The 24,393-nt window shown below is 38.6% G+C and overlaps 1 protein-coding gene across 2 annotated transcripts in view; it reads right to left on the minus strand.

Moving 5' to 3' along the window:
* Gucy1a2 (guanylate cyclase 1 soluble subunit alpha 2) overlaps positions 1-24,393 on the minus strand; it is a 217,989-nt gene that overhangs the window by 152,282 nt on the left and 41,314 nt on the right. For both annotated transcript variants that reach the window (XR_007210533.1, XM_048343770.1), the window contains exon 4: positions 11,402-12,120. Coding sequence is in view for 1 of the 2 variants with exons in the window: in XM_048343770.1 (XP_048199727.1) it covers positions 11,402-12,120 (719 nt within the window). In the remaining variant the exon portion in view is untranslated. The remainder of the gene's footprint in view (positions 1-11,401; positions 12,121-24,393) is intronic.

Here is a 24,393-nt window from a genome sequence, read left to right on the forward strand (position 1 = left end):
CTATTTCTGTCTTTTATGCCAGGCAGATTATAGTGGTAATTTAGAGAAATATCACTTAAGAAATCAAATTATTTAATGTTAGCTGTGGAAGTTTAACTATGACTACTTATTAATGAATAAATAACTGTACCTAATGCAGTCCTCTGCGATGAAGTAATGCCTTTCAAATGCTAGCAAGTGTATTCTCAAACTGTGGCCTTAGAAAATGAACAATGAATTTCAAAATCATGTCATCATTCCCGGGACGCTGCTGTATGCCAGGCAATGACTAAACATCAGGAATGAAATAATGAACAAAATTTGACATATATCAATAAAACATGAGAAATTAACTCAGAAAACTCTGTCGCCTACCACAATATAAATAAAAGTAAATACAATTTTTCATTTCTCTTACTATGTCTCCCACAAGGGAGATTCTTGGTCTCTTTTATTGTTGTTGTTTTCATGCACTTTTAAAAAATTATCTTTAAGTAGTTGTACAGAGGAGTTGCCACTTAACAAAGCGGTTTATGAATGCAATGTGGGTTTTTGCTTTTGTTTACTTTTATTATAAAGTTGATATACAGAGGGTAAGGAATGAATACATCAAACATTGTTACCCTCTCCCTCCTTTTCTCCCACTTTCCCTCCCCTACCTCCCCCCTGCAGCTGTAAAGTGAGTATCACTGTTGCATTTGGTTCACCCTTTGTCCTTTGTCTCACCATTTTGTGATTCCCTTTCCCTTCCCCAAATCACAAAGAATAACATCCCCCCTCCCATTCCTAAGGAAATGGAAATACATGGAAAAAATCATATTAAGTGAAGTGAGCCAGACCCAAAGGAACATAGGCTCCATAGTTTCCCTCATTTGTACTAATTAGTTTATGTCTAGGATAGTCCTAGAAGAGGATCACAACAGCTCAATAGCTACATACATATGACCATATAAAATAGTGCTAATCAAAATGAACTCCAAGGTATGAAAACAAGAGGACATTTTTGTTATAATGTACTATACAATGTTATTTGTTTTTCTTTCATTTTTTTTCCCTTTGGTTTATCCCCTGTTGACACTGCTTTTGATTTGGGTAACCTATGTCATGTATATACAATATTCTCACTAATCCCTCCCCTACCCTGCCCTCCCTTCAGTCTTAATTTTGTAGGTGATACAATGGATTCTTGGCTACACTCTCCCTCTTTTCCTCTTCATTTGTTCACCCCTTTTCTCCTTAACTCCACCCACCCCTTTCAAGTACCCGCTTCCTGGTGTTTTATTTTGCTGAACTATGACTTTGCCTTTTTTAAGGAATTACATGATTTGTGTTCCCCCTTGAATAACCTAAAATCCAAAAATATACAGAGAATTTTTAAAAATTAAATCCTCAGCTGAGGGCCAGTGGCTCACACCTATAATCCAAGCTACTCAGGAGGCTGAGATCTGAGGATTGCGGTTCAAAGCCAGCCAAGCGCAGGAAAGTCCATGAGACTCTTATCTGCAATTAACTGTTCAAAAACAGGAAGTGGAGCTGATGTCCCAAGTGGTAGAGGGCTAGGGTTGAGCAAAAGAGCTCAGGGACAGTGCCTAGGCCCTAAGTTCAAGCCCCACAACCAAAAAAAACAAATTAAATCCCGCCCCCCCGCAAATCTCATGAACCCAATTAATAAATGGGTCTATGAGCTAAAGAGTGTCTTCTCAGACAAAAAAGTAAAAATGGCCAATAGACACATGAAGAAATGTTCAAAATCTCTGTTCATAAAGGAAATGCAAATCAAAACCTTGAGATTCCACATCACCCAGGTAAATACAATTTAAATGTAGTGAGTCAAGACTTATTAAGGGGAAAAGACAAGAAAAATAAGGAAATACTCAAGGTAATGTTATTCACAAACTAATTTTTTTAAAAAAAGACCTTTTAGAAGCTTATGAGAGTATTTTTCCTCCTTCAAGAATCTGGCCTGGCTGAGATTTTAGAGAACAGTTCATACCAGAGGCACTTAATCATCTCTTCCCCCTGGAATTATCAAATTAGCAGACAGACATATGCTCTATATTTAGATGGTAGGAAAGCTCACAACACATTTTTTAAATTAAATTACTTTAAATTGTTATACGATAGTAGTGAGAAATAGCTTCATAAGTTGAATATTGGCAACACTCAGATCACTCTGTCTCTTGAAAGAAATGCCTAGGGACACGAAAGAGATAAATCATATATAAATTTTACAAGATAATGTTCTCTGAAAATTAAAATAAAAATGGAAACACATTCTTTACAGTGGCCAGTGATCCTTGCCAGTTAAGAGCTTTTGATTTTTTCAAACAGTATAAAATTATTCATTCTCTTCTGTAACTTAGTAGTGTGGATTCAAGTTCAAAAAGTATCTACCCAAGAATGGAAAAACTGACAGATTGAAATGGAAAATCTGCTAAATACATAATCCCATAAAACCAAGAGAATTACAGGGAAACGAAAAACAGAACCTAAAAATAATTTATTAGATATCATTACTTTTTCTAGATTGGGGGATAGCAGCTCTAACTATACAAAATTTCATTTCCTTTAGCATTAATATAGAATGTAAATACTACACATAAAATAGTACATGTTGTATTTTCACCAGATAACACACTCACAGTACAGAAAATACCCCTGAAACTATACAGCACATTGGAATATGATTTTTAAAAATGAAAAAGGAGTTTCCATAATTAAGTAAAGAATAGGATGAGCAGAATTAATAATTACCTAGGAAATGTGTCAGTGTAGCATAAAACTCAAAGTGAAATGCAAGAATTTCCTTTGTAACTCTTGTTTCTGGGACTTCTAGGATAAAATCTATATTTGTTGAATTCATAATGACATAGAGAAATACAGAAATGTAAACTGCTATAACTCATAATGTGAGTTCTCCATAAGCAAGTATGGAAAGAGCAATGCTCTCATACATTTCATTTATAGAGGAAGGATTTCTGAAGCTAGTGTTGAATGTTCAATATGTAGTCACTTATGCACCCAGATTACTGAAACAAATATCAAGCTTTTGAATGAGATTTGCACATGCTCATAAGAATTCTTTTTTTTCCCGTGTGGTTGTCTCCAGTGTTTATTGCTATTAATACAAAATGTTGCAATATCTGTCTTGATATGACATATTCTTCATAAGAATTCTTAATAGTAACCATCAATAACATTATAAGTGAGTTTGTACTGACAAGAACTTTTTCAAAGAGCAAGAATGATCAACTTTGTTCTTCCACTTGTGTCCACAGATAGGGTCAGATATTTTTTATACCCAAGAACCTCCATGATAAATACGCACTGTCTTAGTAAGTGAAAATGAAAGAGGCATAAAATTCCATTGTGTATATGTACCACATTTTCCTGATCCATTCGTCTACTGAGGGGCATCTGGGTTGGTTCCATATTCTAGCTATGACAAATTGTGCTGCAATGAACATTGTTGTGCTGGTGGCTTTAGTGTGTTCTTGTTTGAGGTCTTTTGGGTAGATGCCCAAAAGTGGGGCTGCTGAGTCATAGGGGAGCTCTATGTTTAGCCTTCTGAGGAATCTCCATACCGCTTGCTATGTCTCTATCAGAAAGAATGACATTGCCCCATTTGTAAGGAAATGGAAGGACTTGGAAAAAGTTATACTAAGTGAAGTGAGCCAGACCCAAAGAAACATGGACTCTATGGTCTCCCTCATAGGGCATAATTAGCACAGGTTTAGGCAAGTCACAGCAGAGGATCACAACAGCCCAATAGTTATACCCTATGAACACATAAGATGATGCTAAGTTAAATGAACTTCATGTTATGGAAACAATTGTTATATTACTGTTGTAACTCCTTTCAATGTGCTATGTGTAACCGTAGCTTCTATTGTTGATGATCCTCTTGTATCCCCTTCCTGTGGTTGTACCTGCACTATCTCTGTATCTTATCTGAGTACATTGGAAACCGTGTATACTGGTATTAGAACTAGGAAACTGAAAAGGAATACCAAAATCGAGAGACACGGGGTAAAAAAGACAAACGACTGCAAAAGCAATACTTGCAAAACTGTTGGTGTAAATGAACTGAACAACTCATGGGGGGAAAGGGAAAAGGGGAGAGGGAAGGGAGGAATGAGGGAGGAGGTAACACACAGTACAAGAAATGTATCCAATGCCTAACGTATGAAACTGTAACCTCTCTGTACATCAGTTTGACAATAAAAAATTTTTTAAAAGATAGCAATAAATGCAAAAAAAAAGGAAATGAAAGACTGTTTTGTGTTTCAAGCACAAATAATTTGATTCATTTCAGAAAAACCAAGTGTGATGAACTACACTCATTATGTTGTAGAAAAAGGAAAATTCCATGGCTCTGGGTCCTAAAGTTAAATAAGTTTTAAAGACAACTTTTACTATACTTAACTACTCATGATAGATCTCTAATCTAGTCCATAAGACTCCATCTCAACCAATGGCTGGGCACCAAAGCCATGACCCGACCCTGCTATCCCAGCGATGGGGAAACACAAAGCCTGGGTGCACTTGCTTGTCATCCCCAAGGCCATGTGGGAGCACAAATAGGAAGATCACAGTCCAGATTATCCTAGGCATTAACCTCGGCTGTATCTTGAAAAGAACAAGGCCAAAACCAAAATGTTGGAGGCAGAGTTGGAGGAGAGAGCCCTGCTTTGTAAAAGTGAGCCCATAATTCAATCCCCACTACATCCCTTCCCTACAAAAAGAATACAAGGAGCAGCAAATCTATAATTGGAAACAAAAAAAGCCAAAAAATAAGGATGCATATATTCTAATTCAAATTATATGTAATACTAACTATATCACATATATTAAATACATTATATACATGGAATGATATAATGCTGTACAAATGAGAAGCATCACCTCGTTCTTGGAAAACTTGGCAACTTCTTTAAAAATCTACACATATACTTTTTCTATGATACCATAGTTCCTCTCCCAAGAGAATATGTCTAAGAGAAATGGAAAATTAAATTTTCCCTGCAAAACACTTGCATGTGAAGATTTCCTCGACCATTACTCACAACAATCAATATCTGAAAATAATTCAACCTATGCAGTGAAATAGTATGATAGTATGAAAATGAACGATGGATACATGCTTACAACATAGAAAACTTCTAAACTATGCCAACATAAGAGAATAGCAACAAAAATCAAACAAACATACTCTTCTATTTAAAAGAAAGGTTGACAAATGACAATAGGCCATTGGTTAGGGTAGAATCAGATATTAGATAGACCAGAAATGTTGACAGGCAACTTTTTAGAGAGCTAAAATTTTCTACAATTGCACTGTTGTGATGACTGTTCAATCACATGTCATTTGTATCTATTAAAACTCACTTCCTTATATAATTATAAAAATGTTCACATGAATTAAGACTGAAGAGGCAGACAGCATGTTCAAAACAGCAGTTCGATTTTTTTTTCAGTTCACTGAAGACTTAAAACTACTGCCTGATGGGGCTGGGAATATGGCCTAGTGGTAAAGTGCTCGCCTCGTACACATGAAGTCCTGGGTTCGACTTCTCAGCACCACATATATAGATAAAGCTAGAAGTGGCCTATGGCTCAAGTGGGAGAGTGCTAGCCTTGAGAAAAAAAAACCACTTCTGCCTGAAATTAAATTCTTCCAGCTTAAAAACAAGGGAACAACCAGGCACCAGTGCCTCATGCCTATAATCCTAGCTACTCAGGAGGCTGAGATATGAGGACCTCTGTTCAAAGCCAGTGTGGGCAGGAAAGTCCATAAGACTCTTATCTCTAATTAACTACCAGAAAACCAGAAGTGGCCCTGTGGTTCAAAGTGATAGAGTGCTAGCCTTGAGCAAAAAAAACTCAGGGACAGTGCCCAGGCCCTGAGTTCAAGCCTTATGACTGACAATAAATTTTAAAAATTTTAAATAATTTTTAAAAACAAGAGAGCAAATTAATAAAGGATTCCTCATGACTTTTTTTTAACCTAAAGAGACTCATTTTTCCCCCTCAGAACCTTTAAGACTAGAATCCAATAATATCTGATTTCTGCTAGGAGGCACATTGTTAAGTACAGAGCTGAAAACCTTTCTTGCTGACAAAATGAAAACATGATGAAAAATGCACTTTAAACATAAGGATATTGTTAGAAATATGTAATTCACCATGGAATCTTTTGATTAGATCCTCCATACAAAATATAGCAATTATTCATAACAGCATTATAAACTGATTTTTGACATGATCGCCATTATCAATATCTGTTTCAAAATCTCCATTTTTCTAATCTACTTTAGAAGTGAGTTGAAAATAAGGGGGTCTAGAGAAAATTAAGCCCACCAGAAATTCAAATTAAAGGATAGCATTTGTACTTACTTAAATCCACATAAGTTTGAACAAAGTTATATGTGATAATCTGCTAATGCATAGGTTCAAGACTTCAGGTCAAGTTGTCCATCACTAAAACTACAGTTCAATACTTAAAATTTTCTAATAAAATATCATGATGTCAACAGGGAAAGACATGCTTAGATTTTCCCAAATTAAAGTTTAAGTTAAAACGTATTTCTTTTTTTATTATTGTCTTATAGTAGCTGTGCAAAGGAGTTGCCATTTAACAAAGCAGTTTATGAATGCAGTATATCTTGATCCATGTCAAAATATATTCTTGACAGCAAATGAACACAAAAGGCCTTTGTAAATACAGGTAATAAAACCTTAGTCCCACACGTTCCTGAACCTGAAAGACAGACAACAGATTTTAAAATAGGGATAGTTTGTAAATAGGAAAGTTGAACCCCACAGAGGTCCTGGCCAATCTGTGACAGATAGTCTTACTAATATTTATTGAGGATACTAAAAGAGCCCAAATTTTATTTTATGAATGTGCTAAAGAACATTAATAATATCAGAAGCAGAAGTAGCAGTGAGGAATATATATCCAGCACTTAATGTTGGTGCTGAAGACATTAAGAATTTTCTCTAGATTATCATTTTATTATTCACAGCTTTCTCAGGTCAGCAGCCTCGACTGTCAGAGATTTACTGTACGTCAGTCTTGAGAATAAGATGAGTTCTTCCTGGTAGCTAAGCCGCAGCCCCTGCCTCTCCTTGAAAATTAATCTGAGTAGAATGAATTACAGGAATGACAGAAGGCTTTCTGATTAAATGACCTCATAGGAAGGTGTGTGTGTTAAATATAACTTGGTAAGGACCACAAATATGATTAGTTAGATTTCCTAATTTCCAGGTGGAGAAATCTGATGCTAAGAGATGAATGGGGAGTAACTAAAATCAGAACGGATAGAGACTGCTCTCTACCAGTTTGCTGACACTTTTCCCCACACATCATGACTGTACCTTGCACACTCTGCATAAACAGGGATTATACCATGTTACACACACACACACACACACACACACACACACACACACACACACACACACACACTGAGGCCCAGGCTTACATAGCTGTTAACCTCACATCTGTTCATTGACCACAACAGATTTCTTCTCAGATCGACCACAGTGAACTTAAGTAGACCAAAAGATCTACATAGGAAACTTCCAAATTCTCCTAACACTGTTAGATTTAAATGACATGAAAGAAGATCACAGCACAAATTAGAGTGGACTTCTAATCAAGTTTTTAACCACTGGTGCATCTGATTTTCTTTAATAATAACTCGTCTATAACTAATGATGCCTGGCAAGGAAAGATGATGAGAAGAAAATGGAATTTAAGGAGAGATGAAAACCTGGGTGAGGGGAGAGCAGGGAGAAAACAGTGACTATGAGGGCATGAATGAGCACCTGAAGAAGATGAAGAAGAAACCAAGTGATGAGATGAACACCTGGCCAAACCATCTAGAAGCTGCTCTACTCACTTCAACACTGTTGAGTGGAAGCCTGTTGTGGTCACTGCATCATATGTTTCCATGTGGCAGCTTGATGACTGGAGGGCTACCTTTCCATGTTTCTAGCCATTACACCAGAAGCAAGATAGAAATTACAGCTAGGTGCAGGTTGCTCAGGCCTGTAACCCTAGCTACTCAGGAGGCTGAGATCTGAGGATCACAGTTCAAAGCCAGCCTGGGCAGGAAAGTCCATGAGACTCTTATCTTCAATTAACTATCAACAAGCTGGAAGTGGAGCTGTGGCTCAAGTGGTAGAGTGCTAGCCTTGATTAAAAGAGCTCAGGATAGTGTCCAGGTCCCGAGTTCAACCCCCTTAATCAACAAAAAGAAACGAAAAGGATGGAAATTATTCGAGTTCTGGGATGCTGGCTGTCACCAAGATACTCATGAGTCCATTCTATTTCTAGTCATAGACAACCCACAAATGACAACACAAAAGGATCATGGCTTACTAAAAGTATTTTCACTTCCAGTGACCACTGATTCTTTTTTTTTTTTTATGACATAGTAGTGATTCACTGGTGTTTGGGTGCCTAGTCAAACAATTGATGAAAATCAAGCCCTATAGATAATTTAAAGTAGTACTTTCTTACCAAGGACAACTACAGAATTATACTTCAGGTAACACGTAGTTCTATCTTAACGAGTTTCACTATGATGAGGAAATACTACATATCAGGGTCCCACATATCAACAAGGACCTAATTTTAATCCTGATTTTCTTTTTGTTCTCTGTATGTTAAGAATGATGACATACTAACTCAAAAATGCAATTCATCTGGTTAAGACTCCATGCCATTACTGATGATAGTTTTCACTTGGAGCTATGGAATCTTCCCAAAGGTCCTACATTGGCAAGCTCAGTTAGGTAAGAAAGAAAGTAGATATAAAGATGAGCAGATAACTATCCTTTATTCTAGGTAAAAAATACTGCCTTATCTTTAAACTGCCACAAACATGTTTAAATGATAATTGTATCTTCTCAATGAGCACAGTTCCTTATTATTGGAACTGGCAGGGGGCCTTGACATTTGAGTCACCATTTCATTATGTCTATTTCTTACCCTGGTATACAAATTAAATAGAAATACAAGCCAAATGAAATAGAGAGGGGAAAAAAATCGGAAGAAGTAACTTCAAATTGAATTGATTTTTCTCAAAGCTATAAAATAAATGAAGCAATTAACATTGGTTATAATACATCCTGGTTCCAAGCATATTGTCAAAAATACTAACTTCCATTCTAAGGACCAAAGATGCTTCAAATCCTCCTAGCTGAATATTAAACTTAAAAACTGACAGCTTTAATACTTTCCAAAGTAAAGAAGTAGAGCAATTCCAATTTTAAAACCACCACAAAGAGACACTGAAACACAGACTGATCAAGCTTCTTCCATTCTGAAAGGATTCAAAATAAGAATTATTAGATATACAGATATATATAGATATATAGAGATATAATTTACATATTAAAGATTTTATGTAAAAACACCTTCAGGTAGCTTGAATTTATAAATATATAAGTGAACACTTTGAGGTAGAATGCAAGGGTACCCAAAGGCATTCACCAAAATATGGTGGGCTCAGGAGAGAACTCAAGTGGTAGAATTTCTTAGAAAGACTAAGTCATAGCCCAAGAAAAGAAACACCAGGTAACCAGTACCTGAAAAGTAGGGAGTGGAGTCAAGAAGAGAGAAGCAGACAAGTAAAGAAGAAGGCAATGTGGGGAGGGGAGAATGCAATCATAAAAGTCCGTGTATATCCTCAAAATTAAGAAATTTGAAGGAAGGAGTAGGGTTATGAGGGCTGGGTAGAACAATGAAGGGAGAAACCTTGATCAAGAGGTATTGTATTGGGCTGGGAAGATGGCCTAGTGGCAAGAGTGCTTGCCTTGTATACATGAAGCCCTGGGTTCGATTCCTCAGCACCACATACATAGAAAAGGCCATAAGTGGCGCTGTGGCTCAAGTGGCAGAGTGCTAGCCTTGAGCAAAAAAAAAAAAAAAAAAAGAGGCCAGGGACAGTGCTCAGGCCCTGAGTCCAAGCCCAGGACTGGCAAAAAAAAAAAAAAGAGGTATTGTATTCATAAACTATTTTGTTGAATGGCAACTCCATTGTACAACTATTTGAAGGTAATAAAAATATTTTTTAAAGTCTTCATGCGATTAAACAGGCATAATTGATTCAGACTAGAATCTAGAATGTCTAAATATACCAAATTGGAATCCAGATCTGTCCTTAAGTAATGTCAAATTATTACACCTATATGATAAAAATATTATTGAATTAACTTTCCAAATTTCTTCATCCCATCATACTGATTAAAACTGCACCATCCTAAACTCTCTCAAATAATTTGTTTATCCTAGTAACGATCAAAATGATAAAAGTTGATGGATGATAAAACCAATACTATACAAAATACTCGGAAAATCTTCATTGAGCTCTTCAATATTTCTACAATTCTGCCCTTAGTAAATAGCAACCCTCTCATTTCCAATAATTCCCCCCCAAAAAAGCTTGGAAACAAGATGAGGACGCTAAGATAACTTGATTTACCTCTACAGAAAATGTTGGGAAGCCATGTTATTAGAAACTGATTGTCCGTTCAGATGCCTATTCTGAAAATTAACAGTGTATTTCTTTTATAATCACTGACACTCTACTACCAAGGGTAAAAAAAAATGCTTATAGTGGATTTTTCCTTACATTTCATTATTTGTATTAGCATTGACATTTTAAAATATCCTATTTGTAGGAGAAAACTTGAGCTTAAATTTGACTATTTTAGGATTGCTTTCCGAAGGCACTTTCTCATTGATGATATATGACTTAGAACTCACATCTCCCACCTGGAATTCAAGGAAATCCACAATAAAAATACCTAGTATTCATTGCATTCACCCAGCAGTGAAGTGAAGTGCTAAGAAGGACAGGAATTCCTATTTCAATACTAGAATAAAATAATAACAGAAATCTTGAAATCATGCATTTCCAGCTTCTGGACCTTTCCTTATTTGATATATTAACACAAATATAGGATGCAGCGTGTATGTTGCTGCATTGTGAAATTGGAAAGATACCCTATTTTTAACCTATATTTATTGACGGATAAAGCAGCAAAGCCTCATGGGCTGAGATCATTTTCATCATCCACAGTGGAAATATCCGTGAGCTGATAATATGAGACTTTTGAGTTGAGTCCTATTGTGTCTTGTAATTGCTATGGCTAGTATTAATAAATGTCCTCTTTTATGTACTGAAATAAATTAATGAATGAGGGGGGCATTATGCAAATGACTGGGAATGGGGCCAAATCTTTTACATACATCCAGGGACCGGTAATCTCCTAAATGGCACTTAAAGCTCTCTTGCTCTAAATTACAAGGATCCGCCAGCATGTCATTTATGGAAATCATGATCCATCCGACTGTTTTTTTTCCCCCCTCACCCGTCTCCAGTGTAGGGCCACGCACTGTACTTACCTTGTCTTTATTTTCCGTGCTAGACGCCTCGGGCTTGGTCCTAATCACGAATGGGGTGGACAGCCGCAGGAGGACTCTCTCGAAGGTGGCATTGATCTTTGGGGAGACGATCTCAAAGCAGTCCTGGAACTTGAGCACTTTGTGGGTGTCGCATCGGAGCTGCTTGCGCAGGCCTTCCCCAAGCTGAAGGACGGACATGGTGGGGTCCACCATCAAGTGGAAGGGGAAGGCTCTGCAGAAGGTGTTGATGCTGACTCTCAGGTCGCCGGGCACGCGGGACGTGCCCTGGGGAAGGTTCTTGGGGATGTTGGTGTTCTCGCCGACTTTGATGAGGAACGTCAGGCAGCTGCAGTTGCCCGGGTTGGAGGCCTCGGAGCACAGTTTCTCGGTGGCCGCCTGTTCCACTTCCACATCCAGACGGTAGATCTTCTTCCCGGCCGCCTTGATCATCCCCAGCATGGCAAAGCCCACGACGTGGTGGGGATGGAAGTAGTGGAGCATCAGAGTTCCTTCGGGGAGCTCTTTGCACAGGAAAGAGGGCGATTCCATGGTGGCTTGTTTCCCAAAGGAAGTTCTAATGTGCTCCAACAGCGCGTCGAAGCCGTTAAAGAAGTCCTGCAAGGTGCCACCCACGGCGCGAAGGACCCGCTCGTTCTCGTCAAAGCAGATCTTAAAGAACTCCTCGCCAAACCTCTCTTGGAGTTCCTCGAACTTCAAACCTAAAGAGAAATGGCAAAGCAGATGTCAGGGGAGCAGAATCTGAATAATTGGAATTTCTAGCTGGTAAAAAAAGAAAAAAAAAGTGCTTATCACTGAGTACCAGGAGCTCACTCTTGTAATCCTAGCTACTCAGGAGGCTGAGATCTGAGGATCATGGTTCAAAGCCAGCCTAGGCAGGGAAATCCATGAGACTTATCTCCCAAGTAACCACCAGTAAACTGGAAGTGGTGCTGTGCCTCAAAGTGGTAGAGAGCTAGCCCACGTTGCAAAAGAGCTCAGAAACAGTGCTCTGAGTCCAAGCCCCACAACTGACACAACAAACAAACAAAGGCTCATCAAAAGAGACAGTCAGTGTGTGAAACAAAAGAGATACTACCCTCAGTCCTCAGGCCCACAAATTTCCCACAGAGGTCAATTCATTCATTTAGAAGCTGAGAAAGTAAACTTTAATTTGCCTTTTGAATGCTCCTAAGGCATTAATGAGAAAGAACATATTGGTTTGTTTGCTTTTAAACCGATTGTGTTAGATCAGATCTACATCTGTGGCAAAATTGAGAGATGCTCCAGATGTTTCCCAACATGCTCTCCCCTCCCCCCCTTAAGATTCCCTGTTAACCACCTTGCTTACTCTACACAAACAATTGTGTCAGCTTGACAAAGAAGGTCTTAAAAATCAACATGAAGGCCAGATGCTGGTGACTCACACCTGTAATCCTAGCTACCCAGGAACTAAGATCTGGGATCATGGTTTAAAACCATCCTGGGCAGGAAAGTCCCTGAGACTCTTATCTCCAATAAAACTACTGAAAACATTAGAAGCAGTGTCTCAAGTGGTAGAGCCCATAACCTTGAGCAAAAAAAGCTCAGGGACAGCGCTCAGGCCCTGAGTTCAAACTCTAGGACTGACTGACTCACACACACATACACAACCAAAGTGAATAATAAAATAAAGAGAAAAATCTAACAGAAAAAGAGTCCCTTTATAAAGGAATATATCACACTGGTTTTGGTTTCACAGATCTGATGCTCAGATGCTAGTGAGAACATCACCAAGAGAGATGCACACATTGCCTCACTTCTGACATTGCCATGTTACAAGACTGCCCTTCAACAAATGCTGTGCCTGCTCACAATACCACAACCAGAGTTGAGGAGAAGAGCACCTGCCTGCCCAGCCAGCTCTCTAGCATGAAGAGAAAGCAAATCAGAGGATATTCACTGCAGCTCTAAGTGCTCTGCTGTAACTGCTGTCAGGATTACAGAGCCAACACATTACTATTTTTTCCACTGGCTTAACTTTATTTTTGTTTTAATTTGAGACTATCAACTTCTCTTAAAACCCTCATTTCAACCAGGCTCCAGTGGCTCACACCTGTAATCCTAGCTTCTCAGGAGGTTGAGATCTGAGGATCACAGTTCAAAGGCAGCCCAAGCAGGAAAATCTGTGAGATTCTTATTTCCAATTAATCACCAGAAAACCCGAATTGGTGCTGTGGCTCAAGTGGTAGAGCGCTAGCCTTGAGCTGAAGAGCTCTGGTATAGCTCCCAGGACCAGAGTTCAAGCCCCACAACAGACAAAAAAAAAAATCCTCATTTATTATGGCTTATAAAACCATGACCTCCTGATTTGATTATGTTGGAAATTCATCAACACATTTTCTCCAACGAAACTTTTTATGCTAAATCCTCACATTCCCTTAAGTTAAAAAAAATCTAATACATACTTGATACCTACATTTAATGACAGTACTCTCTCCAAGCAGGAAACTTTCTGATTATGAAATTCTTCCCTCAAACTAAATCCAGAATCCATATTCCTACAACCTGTTTTTCCCAAATACCACTGGAAATATTCTGTGGACTGCTTCTAAATGTTGAAGACTTGATCTTCCAAAGAACTTAGGTTCTACAAGCAATAAAAGAGAAAAAGGGTTACTTCTCAACTGGCATTTCCCTTAACAATGAAAATGGCCTTGCAGTTAATTTGTAATACAGACATAAAAACAGTCCAGCAAGCTCAGGTTCTGCTTTCAATGCCAGAATCTCAAAAAAGCACCTCCCCCCCAAAAAAATAATAATAACCAGTAAGTAAATATGCCAGAGGCTACAGAATAAAAACTACTGTGGTACGAAATCGTATCCATAAGAAATCCTTGCTGCTCTAAAAGGCACTATTCTACTTTAAGGTACAATAACTGTTCATTTTTAAATGATGTCACTAGAGCATACTAGGAGGTTAAAATATTACATTTATCACTGAATAAAACTGAATATTGTGAGGATAATACTCTATACACAGTGGTCTCATATACATTGCAATGTCGAATTAACTGAGAAAGGTTTTTCTTTCCACTATTGCTAAAGTGCACATCTGAAAAGAAGAAAAGGAGTTTTAGGGCTTGGAAAAATTTAAAGTTTCTGCAAATATACTACCAAGTCAATAGCCAAGGCTTCCATTTTAAACCTCATCTCAAAAGTCAGAAAGCACAGGTAAAGTCATTCAGTGCAAACAACTGCTCAGTTCTCAACTATGGTTGGCGCAAATCCCCCACCTTGCAGTAAATCACCTGCAACATACAGACAATGCTCATCTCCTCAAATCGCAAGATGCTATGACAGCTTGATATGTGGGTCTATAAGAATACATTCCCTCAAGAAGCAGACTTTAGCATAAACCACTCTCATTAATGTGGAAGCTGAAAATCAGAATTTTTATTTATTTATTTATTTATTGCCAGGCCTGGGGCTTGGGATTCAGGACCTGAGCACTGTCCCTGGCTTCTTTTTGCTCAAGGCTAGCACTCTACCTCTTGAGCCACAGCACTACTTCTGCCTTTTTCTGTTTCTGTGGTGCTAAGGAATTGAACCCAGGGTTTTATATACGCTAGGCAGTACTCTACTGCTAAGCCACATTCCCAGCCAAAAGTCAGAATTTTAAAATCACCTCCTTGCGAAGGCAAATGCCCAAAATGTTGGTGTCCTGTGTCCCTAAAGGAAATAGAACCCCTTTCTTAGGTACATTTTATCATTTATTTCAGGGTACAGATGTGCCACATTTAAAGACATCAAGTTAAAAAGGTGTGTCTTTTTTCCTCTCATGGGCTCTCCCTATTGGTCATACATTGCCTGTGATGGGGCTAAAACAGAGGAGCACAAACAGATGTGCAAGAACCCAATAAGGAAGAGAAGAGCACCACAGCAGATGAACTGTAATGGAGGCCAGGTGAAGGAGTGAAGTGGGAGGGCCCAGCCTGGCCAGGAAACGGCAGGTCCTCGGAGTGGATAATGAATGGGCCAGTAGAAGTAGGGGAAATGTAGTACATGGACCAGCATTGTAGAAGTTGGACATGGAACTGCCAAAGCCAAAGGGAACTCCAACTGGGAGATGAAAGAGACTGCCAGCTTATCCCAGTAAGAATGGCAAGAACTGTTGCACAGTATGCTAAATAGCTTATGGACCCCATCCTTGAGCTGCTTTTGAAATTCTTGAATAGGTATTTTTAGTGTCTTCCTTATACAGGTGAAGAATGTTTTTTTTTAAAAAGTGTACACATTCACACAACTACACCTAGCAGAGACAGGCATCAGGGAAAGTCTGTCTAGAAGTAACCTTTGTATAATAAGTACAGTATCAAACAAGCAAAGTTTCCATTCAGGGAGGAAACATGCATGTCTTGCTCATAGTTATATCATCGGCCTGGGTCAATGTGTATTGACTAATAAATTCATAAATCACTGAAATCAATACAGAGGAGTCCCGCAGCAAGCTCAGAAAAGACAAGGGCAGTAAACAGTCAGATATATTTGTTAGTCTTTGGGGGCTGGTGAGCGAGCAATTTCAATGGAGAAGGGAGGCCAGAAGATAGCATGCTGTAAGATATACATGTCTGATAAAGAAACAGAAGCATTGACCTTCAGCTGAATCAGTAGAAGGCTAAAATCACTTCCTTTGTAAAACTTTTCTTTTTTAATCTGACCTCCTTACTTAAAATGGGAAATGTTGCCTTCATTTGGAAATAAATGAAGAGAGACAGATAAGTTGCTAACCTAGGATCCTTGATCTGGGAGAAGTTCTACAGTAAAACTTTTTTTTTTTTAAGTAATTAGTGGGGCTGGGGATATGGCCTAGTGGTAGTGTGCTTGCTTTGCGTACATGAAGCCCCGGGTTAGATTCCTCAGCACCACATATATAGAAAAAGCCAGAAGTGGTGCTGTGGCTCAAGGGGTAGAGTGCTAGCCTTGAGCAAAAAGAGGCCAAGGACAGTGCTCAGGCCCTGAGTTAAAGCCCCAGAACTGACAAAAACATATATATATATATATATATATATATATATATATATATATATATATATGTTATTAGTATCTTTCTGGGTCTAAGATCATCAATGTGGGGACAAATCAAAATGGGAGGTGACCATCAAATTGTTTAAAACTCAAAGAACTGAATACCTACCATGGAACTTCTGTGAACTGCTATCTCATAGTTACATTTTGAAGCTTTATAAGATTTCATCAACCTGATATTTAAGTGTCATATCACACAAGCACATTGTATCTCAAGTCTACACTGTAAAGATATTTTCATATTTTTAGGAGACAATTATCTTTTCTGAGAAAGTAATTAAATTTAGCAAGATGACCATGTTTTTTATTAACTAAGTTAGAAATCTCAATAGATTTTTGCAAGAATACTATTCTGCCTCCATACCAAATTATAAATCCATCACAAAAGTTAGCATCTGCCTTCCAGAGATTTAAGGATCAATATTATACTTCTCAACAAATACGGAAAGACAAAGACTAAAAAAGAAATCCCACTGGTCCAATTATAACTGCAAAGAAATTGTTTTCTTATCTGCCCTATCAATCTGGTCTCATTGGAGTCTATCAGAGGTGACACAAAACCTTTGCTATTTCACAGAATTTGCTATAGTAACCTAACAATCTCTACCACTTTCAAGGTATTAAGGATTAAAAACAAAACACCTGCTATTACTTTAGAGATACTTATTAGTGGCATCTCAGGCTCCTACAGGAATATAGTATTTTCACACATTTATTTCAAAGTATAGATGAATTTCAATTCATTGTTCTTCATTTAATTCTACAATGTCTTATATACCAAGAAACATTCATATTTTAACAGCCAAGATTTTAATATCTTTGCAATAAGAAAGAATTGTCTACACATAGTTTAAAAAGAAAAGGAAGGATGAGGGAAATTCCCTATAGTATTTATGATTAATTCTTAACTAGAGAGAAGAATTGGTATTACTAGAAGCTCTTTATGTATTTTTGTTACAAAATTATTTGTGATGTTTAAGTTTGCCATGCATAATATTGAAAATCCATCAGGACACGCTCTTAAAAATCCATGGCGTACTCTATCAGAAAGAATGATATTGTTCCATTTGTAAGGAAATGGAAGGACTTGGAAAAAGTTATACTAAGTGAAGTGAGCCAGACCCAAAGAAACATGGACTCTATGGCCTCCCTTATTGGGAATAATTAGTACAGGTTTAGGCAAGCCATAGCAGAGCATCACAAGGCCCAATAGCTATACACTTAGAAACAAATAAGAGGATGCTAAGTAAAATGAACTCCATGTTATGGAAACAAGTGATATATCACAGTTGTAACTACTTTCAACGTCCTATGTGTATGTGTAGTTTCTATTATTGATGATGTTTTGTATCACCTTCCTATGTTTGTACCTATACTATCTCTGTAATCTTATCTGAGTAAACCGTGTTTACTGGTATTGGAAGTAGGAAATTCAGAGGGAATACCAAATTCGAGAGACACAGGGTAAAAAAAGAGAAATAACTACAAAAGCAATACTTGCAAAACTGTTTGGTGTAAGTGAACTGAACACCTGGGGGGGTAGGGAAAGGGGGGGAGGGAGGGGGACATGAGGGACAAGGCAACAAACAGTACAAGAAATGTATCCAATGACCAACGTATGATACTGTAACCTCTCTGTACGTCAGTTTGATAATAAAAATTTGAGGAAAAAAAAAATCCATGGCGTACAGCATGTCATAGCGAGAATCTGGAACCAACCCAGATGCCCCTCAGTAGACAAATGGATCAGGAAAATGTGGTACATATACACAATGGAATTTTATGCCTTTATCAGAAAGAATGACATTGTCCCATTTGTAAGGAAATGGAAGGACTTGAAAGTTATACTAAGTGAAGTGAGCCAGACCCAAAGAAACATGGACTCTGTGGTCTCCCTTATTGGGAATAATTAGTACAGGTTTAGGCAAGTCATAGCAGAGCATCACAAGGCCCAATAGCTATACCCTTATGAACACATAAGATAATGCTAAGTGAAATGAACTCCATGTTATGGAAACAATTGTTATATCACAGTTGTTACTACTTTCAACGTCCCATGTGTATATGTAGCTTCTATTATTGATGATGTTCTTGTATCCCCTTCCTGTGGTTGTACCTACACTATCTCTGTAATCTTATCTGAGTATATTGGAAACCGTGTATACTGGTATTGGATGCAGAAAATTGAAAGGGAATACCAAATTTGAGAGACACAGGGTAAAAAAAGACAAACAACTACAAAAGCAATACCTGCAAAATTGTTTGGTGTAAGTGAACTGAACACCTCGGGGGGGGGGGAGGGAAAGGGGGATGAGGGAGGGGGGATGAGGGACAAGGTAACAAACAGTACAAGAAATGTATCCAATGCCTAATGTATGAAACTGTAACCTCTCTGTACATCAGTTGGCTAATAAAAATTTGAAAAAAAAATCCATGGCATAAAAATGTTAATAATGAGAAATATGGCATCGTAGAGATGGAGTCAATCCTTACCCGACTACTTAAATACTTATTTTCAATAATTATCAACCTCAATTAAGAAGCAGAATAACGTCCAAGCACATTCCAATACTATCAGTTTATCGATACTAACAAAATACCCACAACACTATCCTTTCCTTCAAATCGAAGTGAAGCTGCAGAAGTGAAACAGCAATGCTAAGGACTCTATCCTGTTCACCATCTCTCTATCACTGCCTCAGTGTGGAGATCTGGAGGTCTAAGGGTGAGCCAAATAGAAATAGAGCTATTGAGCTGTCACCTAGCTGGGTGAAAGATAATTTTATCTGTAATTGTGCACGTAACCTAACAACTGTACAAGCAAACAGACATGACATTGGCGCTTATAATAATAAGGGCAGAATGACAGGAGAGAATATAATGGAGCATAATGTAGTCTAATGAACAACAACAAAAAAAACCCACAACAAAGCTTCCTGCATAAAATGACACATCCAAGGACAAATGACACTTAAATAGGCGGCTAACAAGGAACAGGCAGGAAAGGAACCATTCCATACCAACGGAACACACGTGCAAAGATCCTGGAAAAGTAACCATCAAGGGTTTTTCTGTTCGTGGCATTGTACCTTGTAATGGTGAATTTTTTGAATGGATAGATGAAAGAATTAATAAATGGACAGTGTGGGGGACTGATCATATGTCCATATCATGTATTATATATACATAATACATATAATATGTATATAATATACACATAGTCATATATACAATATGTATATAATATAAACATTAACCATATGTAGTAGATATATATCATGTGTGATGGATACATATGTGTAATATAGGTAGGCAGATAATCATATATGCAAATGTGCACTCCTACAGGTATGCATGTGTTATTCTTCCATTCAATGCTTTTTGTATCCTTCAGTCTCTAGCAAGTCTTTTTACTCAAGGTTGACCAAGCTGTGCTAACTGACTTAGTAGCTGTGAGTACTTATTACTTGAATTCTCCCTTTGCCAACAAATACCAGATGCGGGTGCCCAGTACTAAGATGTGAACAGACTGGAGGCAGCAAATGTAAAATCAGGGCTCTGACAGGAGCCCAGCAGCGGCGCAGGGCAGAGAGAAACCACAGCTGTCAGCAAACTACAGAGATGGGCCCCACTGGGCTACCTGCCTCAGCTCAGTCACCACACCTGGCTTGCTTCTGAAATGCAATCTGCCACCTTGTGAAAATGGGAGAGTGGAAATGGCTCCCAGGCATAGCCATCTCCCTGCAGATAAAAGCACTGGTCTTTTATACCTGCTAGTTGCAGAGGAGGAGGAAGGGTGGTTATTATGCAAACAACATGGACTCTGGCTTCTGCCACAGACAGACTGTCCAAACTGAACGCCACTGCAGTAGCAGCCAGGGAGCATAAATTTCATAAGGAAGGAGCCTCACAGGCCTTACTCCATGCTGTTAATCACTGCTGATGCCTCTTTGGTTTTCTTCTGCTTTCTTATTTAATGGCTAAATGATCACTTGCCCTCCTCAATGGCTCCAACCAAGATTTGGGAGCTCTGCCCCTGCCCAGCGGGTACTGAAAGGAACTCACTTTTAGAAGAAAGCTTCTGCTGTAGTGAAGGAAAAAGTTGATGAGAATCTGATTTTGCTTTTTGCAATTTCCCTATTAAAGAGCCCAAATAGGTGCTTTTCTAGAGAAATAGCACCAAGTATTTGTGTGTGTGTGTGTGTGTGTGTGTGTGTGTGTGTGTGTGTGTGTGTGTGTGTGTATGCTGGTACTGGGCTTGAACTTACAGCCTCATACTCTCAGTGCAGCTTTGCAGCTCATGACTGGCATTGGACCACTTTGAGCCAAGTCAGGCACCAGCAATGATACATTACCATGAATCCACAATGGAGCTTATTGCTGCAGCATAACACAGTAGTTCCACACCATTTATAAACAAGCAATTCTGATATCTTTATGCACTCAGAGAATGGCAGCATGGGATTCTGTGTATCTGTTTCGCTTACGAGACAATTTGTGGATACGTCATTTTGCAATCCATCCTTGCAGGAAGCCATTCACCATGCTGGAACTTCACAGGAAACTGGGCCCAAGCTCCATTCAAACACAGCTGTCTTGCCACATAACCATCCTACAATCAGTCTAAGCAGCTTGAGAAGTCTGTTCTTCCTATCCAAAGTATTTCTAGAAACTACCATGCTTCTTTCATCTTCCATTTGAGGCAAAAGCAAGCCCTGTAACTTTGGTCCACTTGTTCGATTTTCTGTGGCAGTTTGAACAAATCTACCTCATACTTTCTTCACACAAGTCCTTTCAAGTTCCTCAGAATCACTCTCATGTTCTCCCTTTATCTTCTCGTTTTATAGTTTCGAAGCACTAATTCGGGATATAATAAAGGTAGCACTAAAGAATTGTTTAAAATAGATAAAGCACAGAAACATTAGGGGGGTGGAGGAAGCCCCATATGGTAAGAGCGATCTGCAAAGAGAGGACAGAGTACACTTCAGAAGGACAAAAAAGTGGGAGAGATACAGCTTATTTCAGATAAAGGCAGCTATCACAAGGAGTCCTGTACTTTATAGTCCGTTGTGTGCATGTGTTTTAACTTGGGGGAACACATATCTGTATTGATTTCTCCTTATTGGAGCACACACTACAAGCTTTTCCAGGACCCTACTGGGCTTCTTTTCCCTGTGCCATCTACATTTTTCTTGCCCAATTCTCAGGCAGGTAGAAGATGCTAGTCTGGTTAAAGAAGCTGTGAAAAGGAGCGTATAGGAAAGACAAGGGACAAGCTACCTTAGGAATGGCTGAAGTTAGCAACCCACTTAAACCAACTACTCATACTTGTTTTTCATCTCAAAGCAGATCTGACAGCTTCAAATTCCACAAAGAAAATGCATGGAAAAACCTAAGATCTGCCTAAGAGAAAGAGGGAAAAAAAACCAATGAATATCTTATTTTAAATTTAGGAGAGAGGATGAAGAAATGTACTAGCACTCTTGTGTTATAAAGGAAACTGCTCATCTGTTTAGTCTCATTTACCTGGTGAAAGGGGTTATTTTCTTATGAATTCTTCCACTTCTGCAACACAATTTTGTTCGTCCTCTCTCTCCTCTCTCCTCTTCTCTCTTCTTCCCTTCTCTCTCTCTCGCTCTCTCTCTCTCTCTCTCTCTCACACACACACACACACACACACATCCATATTTTATTTGCATAGTTAGGTACATAATGCTTACACCCAAACAAGCTTTTCTTTCTTTTTGTGTAAGAAGACAACTAGTTTTAGAGGGAGGGGGTTAGGAGGCAAAGGCTCCATGTTCTTGTCTCAATTGGGGTGACTTGTAGGCTGACACACTTATAGCCATTTAACTTCTCCCTCTGCCCCATCCACATTCTCCCTCTGCTCCATCCTCTCAGGGAAATAGCCTGGGGAAGTCATTCAGGTATAAACCTGTGCTCCTTTTCACACACACACACAAAAAAAAAAAAAGAAAAGAAAAAGAAAAACGATGACTCAGATACCAGGGCTGCAAAACACAAAGGTCATCTAGGCCTTAAAACCTAATAGGTTTTGCCTGGTTGGACTACTGATGCTGAATTGCTGTCTCTAACAGACTTCTTGTCAACCTTAAAAATCTGTTTCCGGGGGAACCAGAGTTCTAACACCATTGTAAGCATTTTCCCCTGCTGAAAGATAATCTCTGTGCATAGTTCTCATGTAAACAGCTGGTTAGCGTCCTCTGAAAAGCAGAGCTGTCGTATTTTAATTGACCATTCCTTGTGGTTGAACTGCTTCATTCTGCCCTGTTTTATATTTGACAACATCAATCAACACTATCAAGTCATTGTCTTATGTGCCATCTTTCTGTTTTGTATTATTTCTCTTTAAAAAAAACTCATATATAAACCATTAATAAGACAAAGATATAAAGGTTGTCTCTGTCTGTGCACACTATGGTTTTCTGTGTTATCATAGCATAAACATATACTTAATAGTAAGACATACCACCAGCATACTAAGGAATTAGGGCAGGTGATTGCCACCCAAAACAGAAGGAATCCTAATCAACTAGAAGAATGTAAGTTAAGACTCTCTCACAAGGACTTGTGCACAAATTTGCAGGAAGGAATGCCAGAAGTAGATTTGGTTGAGGAGCAGGACATGAAAGTGGCCATGACAGACTTTGAAAGCTTGTTCGGCAATTGGAGTGGGGAACCACAGCTAACCTGTGTGTATCTTTGGTGGAGGTGTGGTCCCCCTCCATCTGGGATGGCCATCACCTTCAACCAAGCATCAGCTTCGGGAGAGATGCAAGGGAGGGTGCACGTGGCAAGGTGTACAAGGAGGAGTATAACATGGATTTGGCTGATACCACTGCTGATTGCTGGAATGACACACATTCTGCCATGATACATCCAGTAAGAGACACGGGCAGGTCCTACTCACAGGACATCATCAAATCATTCCTTCTCATTTCCAATAATATCTCACAAAAATCATTTCTCAAATCCAAGTAGTCTCTTTCAAAGCCTCGTGCGCACATCTGGCTCATCCCAACATCTGTGTCCTGCCACTTACATTTTTCTCCCATGGAATGCCCAAAGGAGAGAATCCGCACCGGGGAAAAAGAAGTCACTCTACTTCCTGGCAAGGGGAAGCTGGGAAAAATATCTCATGTACAAGCAGGAGAAGGAAGGAAGCACTACCAGACTTACTTGCATCTCCTAGGTAGACATAAGGCTATCTGACTCAAAAGAGATATAAAACAAAAATGTCTGAATTGTGAGTTCTTCTGCTTCCCATAAATTTTTATCATCCCAGCACTCTAACTCCTAAAGAAAACAAAAGCTTATATGAGAGATCTTTCCTAAGACTCAAAAGCAAACAAAAACGCATTATCCAAAAGGTCAACTGAGTCCAATACTTAACAGGAAAAAGATATTACCAAGTGGCAATATCTTGCATTTGCACACAATGAAACCGAAATGCTTCTTTGCTCTGCTGCAGAAAAAGTCACGATTAAAAGTAGAAAAGTATGCTGGCTTTTTTTCTTCTTAGAGCATTCTCTGCCTTGCCAAAATGTTGTTGCTATTTCCTTTCCAGTTTCCAGAAGGAGGTCAAAGGTCAACATAGTTTATTTGTTTTTTCTAACCCATTAACAGTTGTATGTTTGGCCTGGGTGCCCTAAAAGACAAATAGGTATTTAACATTTTTCCCCACTTTGTGGCTATGGCAACTTTGTACTGAGTGCAAATCTCCTAACATGGACAATCTTATTTTTAGACAACAGGCCTATGATCTCTGCTGTCTGTAGACGACAGTAAAACTCATTATTAGCATCCTTGTGTCACTATGCAGAACTAACCAAGGACTTACATAAAAAGAAATAAAGCCAACCTTAGGCAAATTCCCAGGGGTAAATATCATTTAGTCTACCTCACAA

This window comes from Perognathus longimembris, chromosome 3 (genome assembly GCF_023159225.1).
Source record: "Perognathus longimembris pacificus isolate PPM17 chromosome 3, ASM2315922v1, whole genome shotgun sequence".
NCBI classification, from domain to species: domain Eukaryota; kingdom Metazoa; phylum Chordata; class Mammalia; order Rodentia; family Heteromyidae; genus Perognathus; species Perognathus longimembris.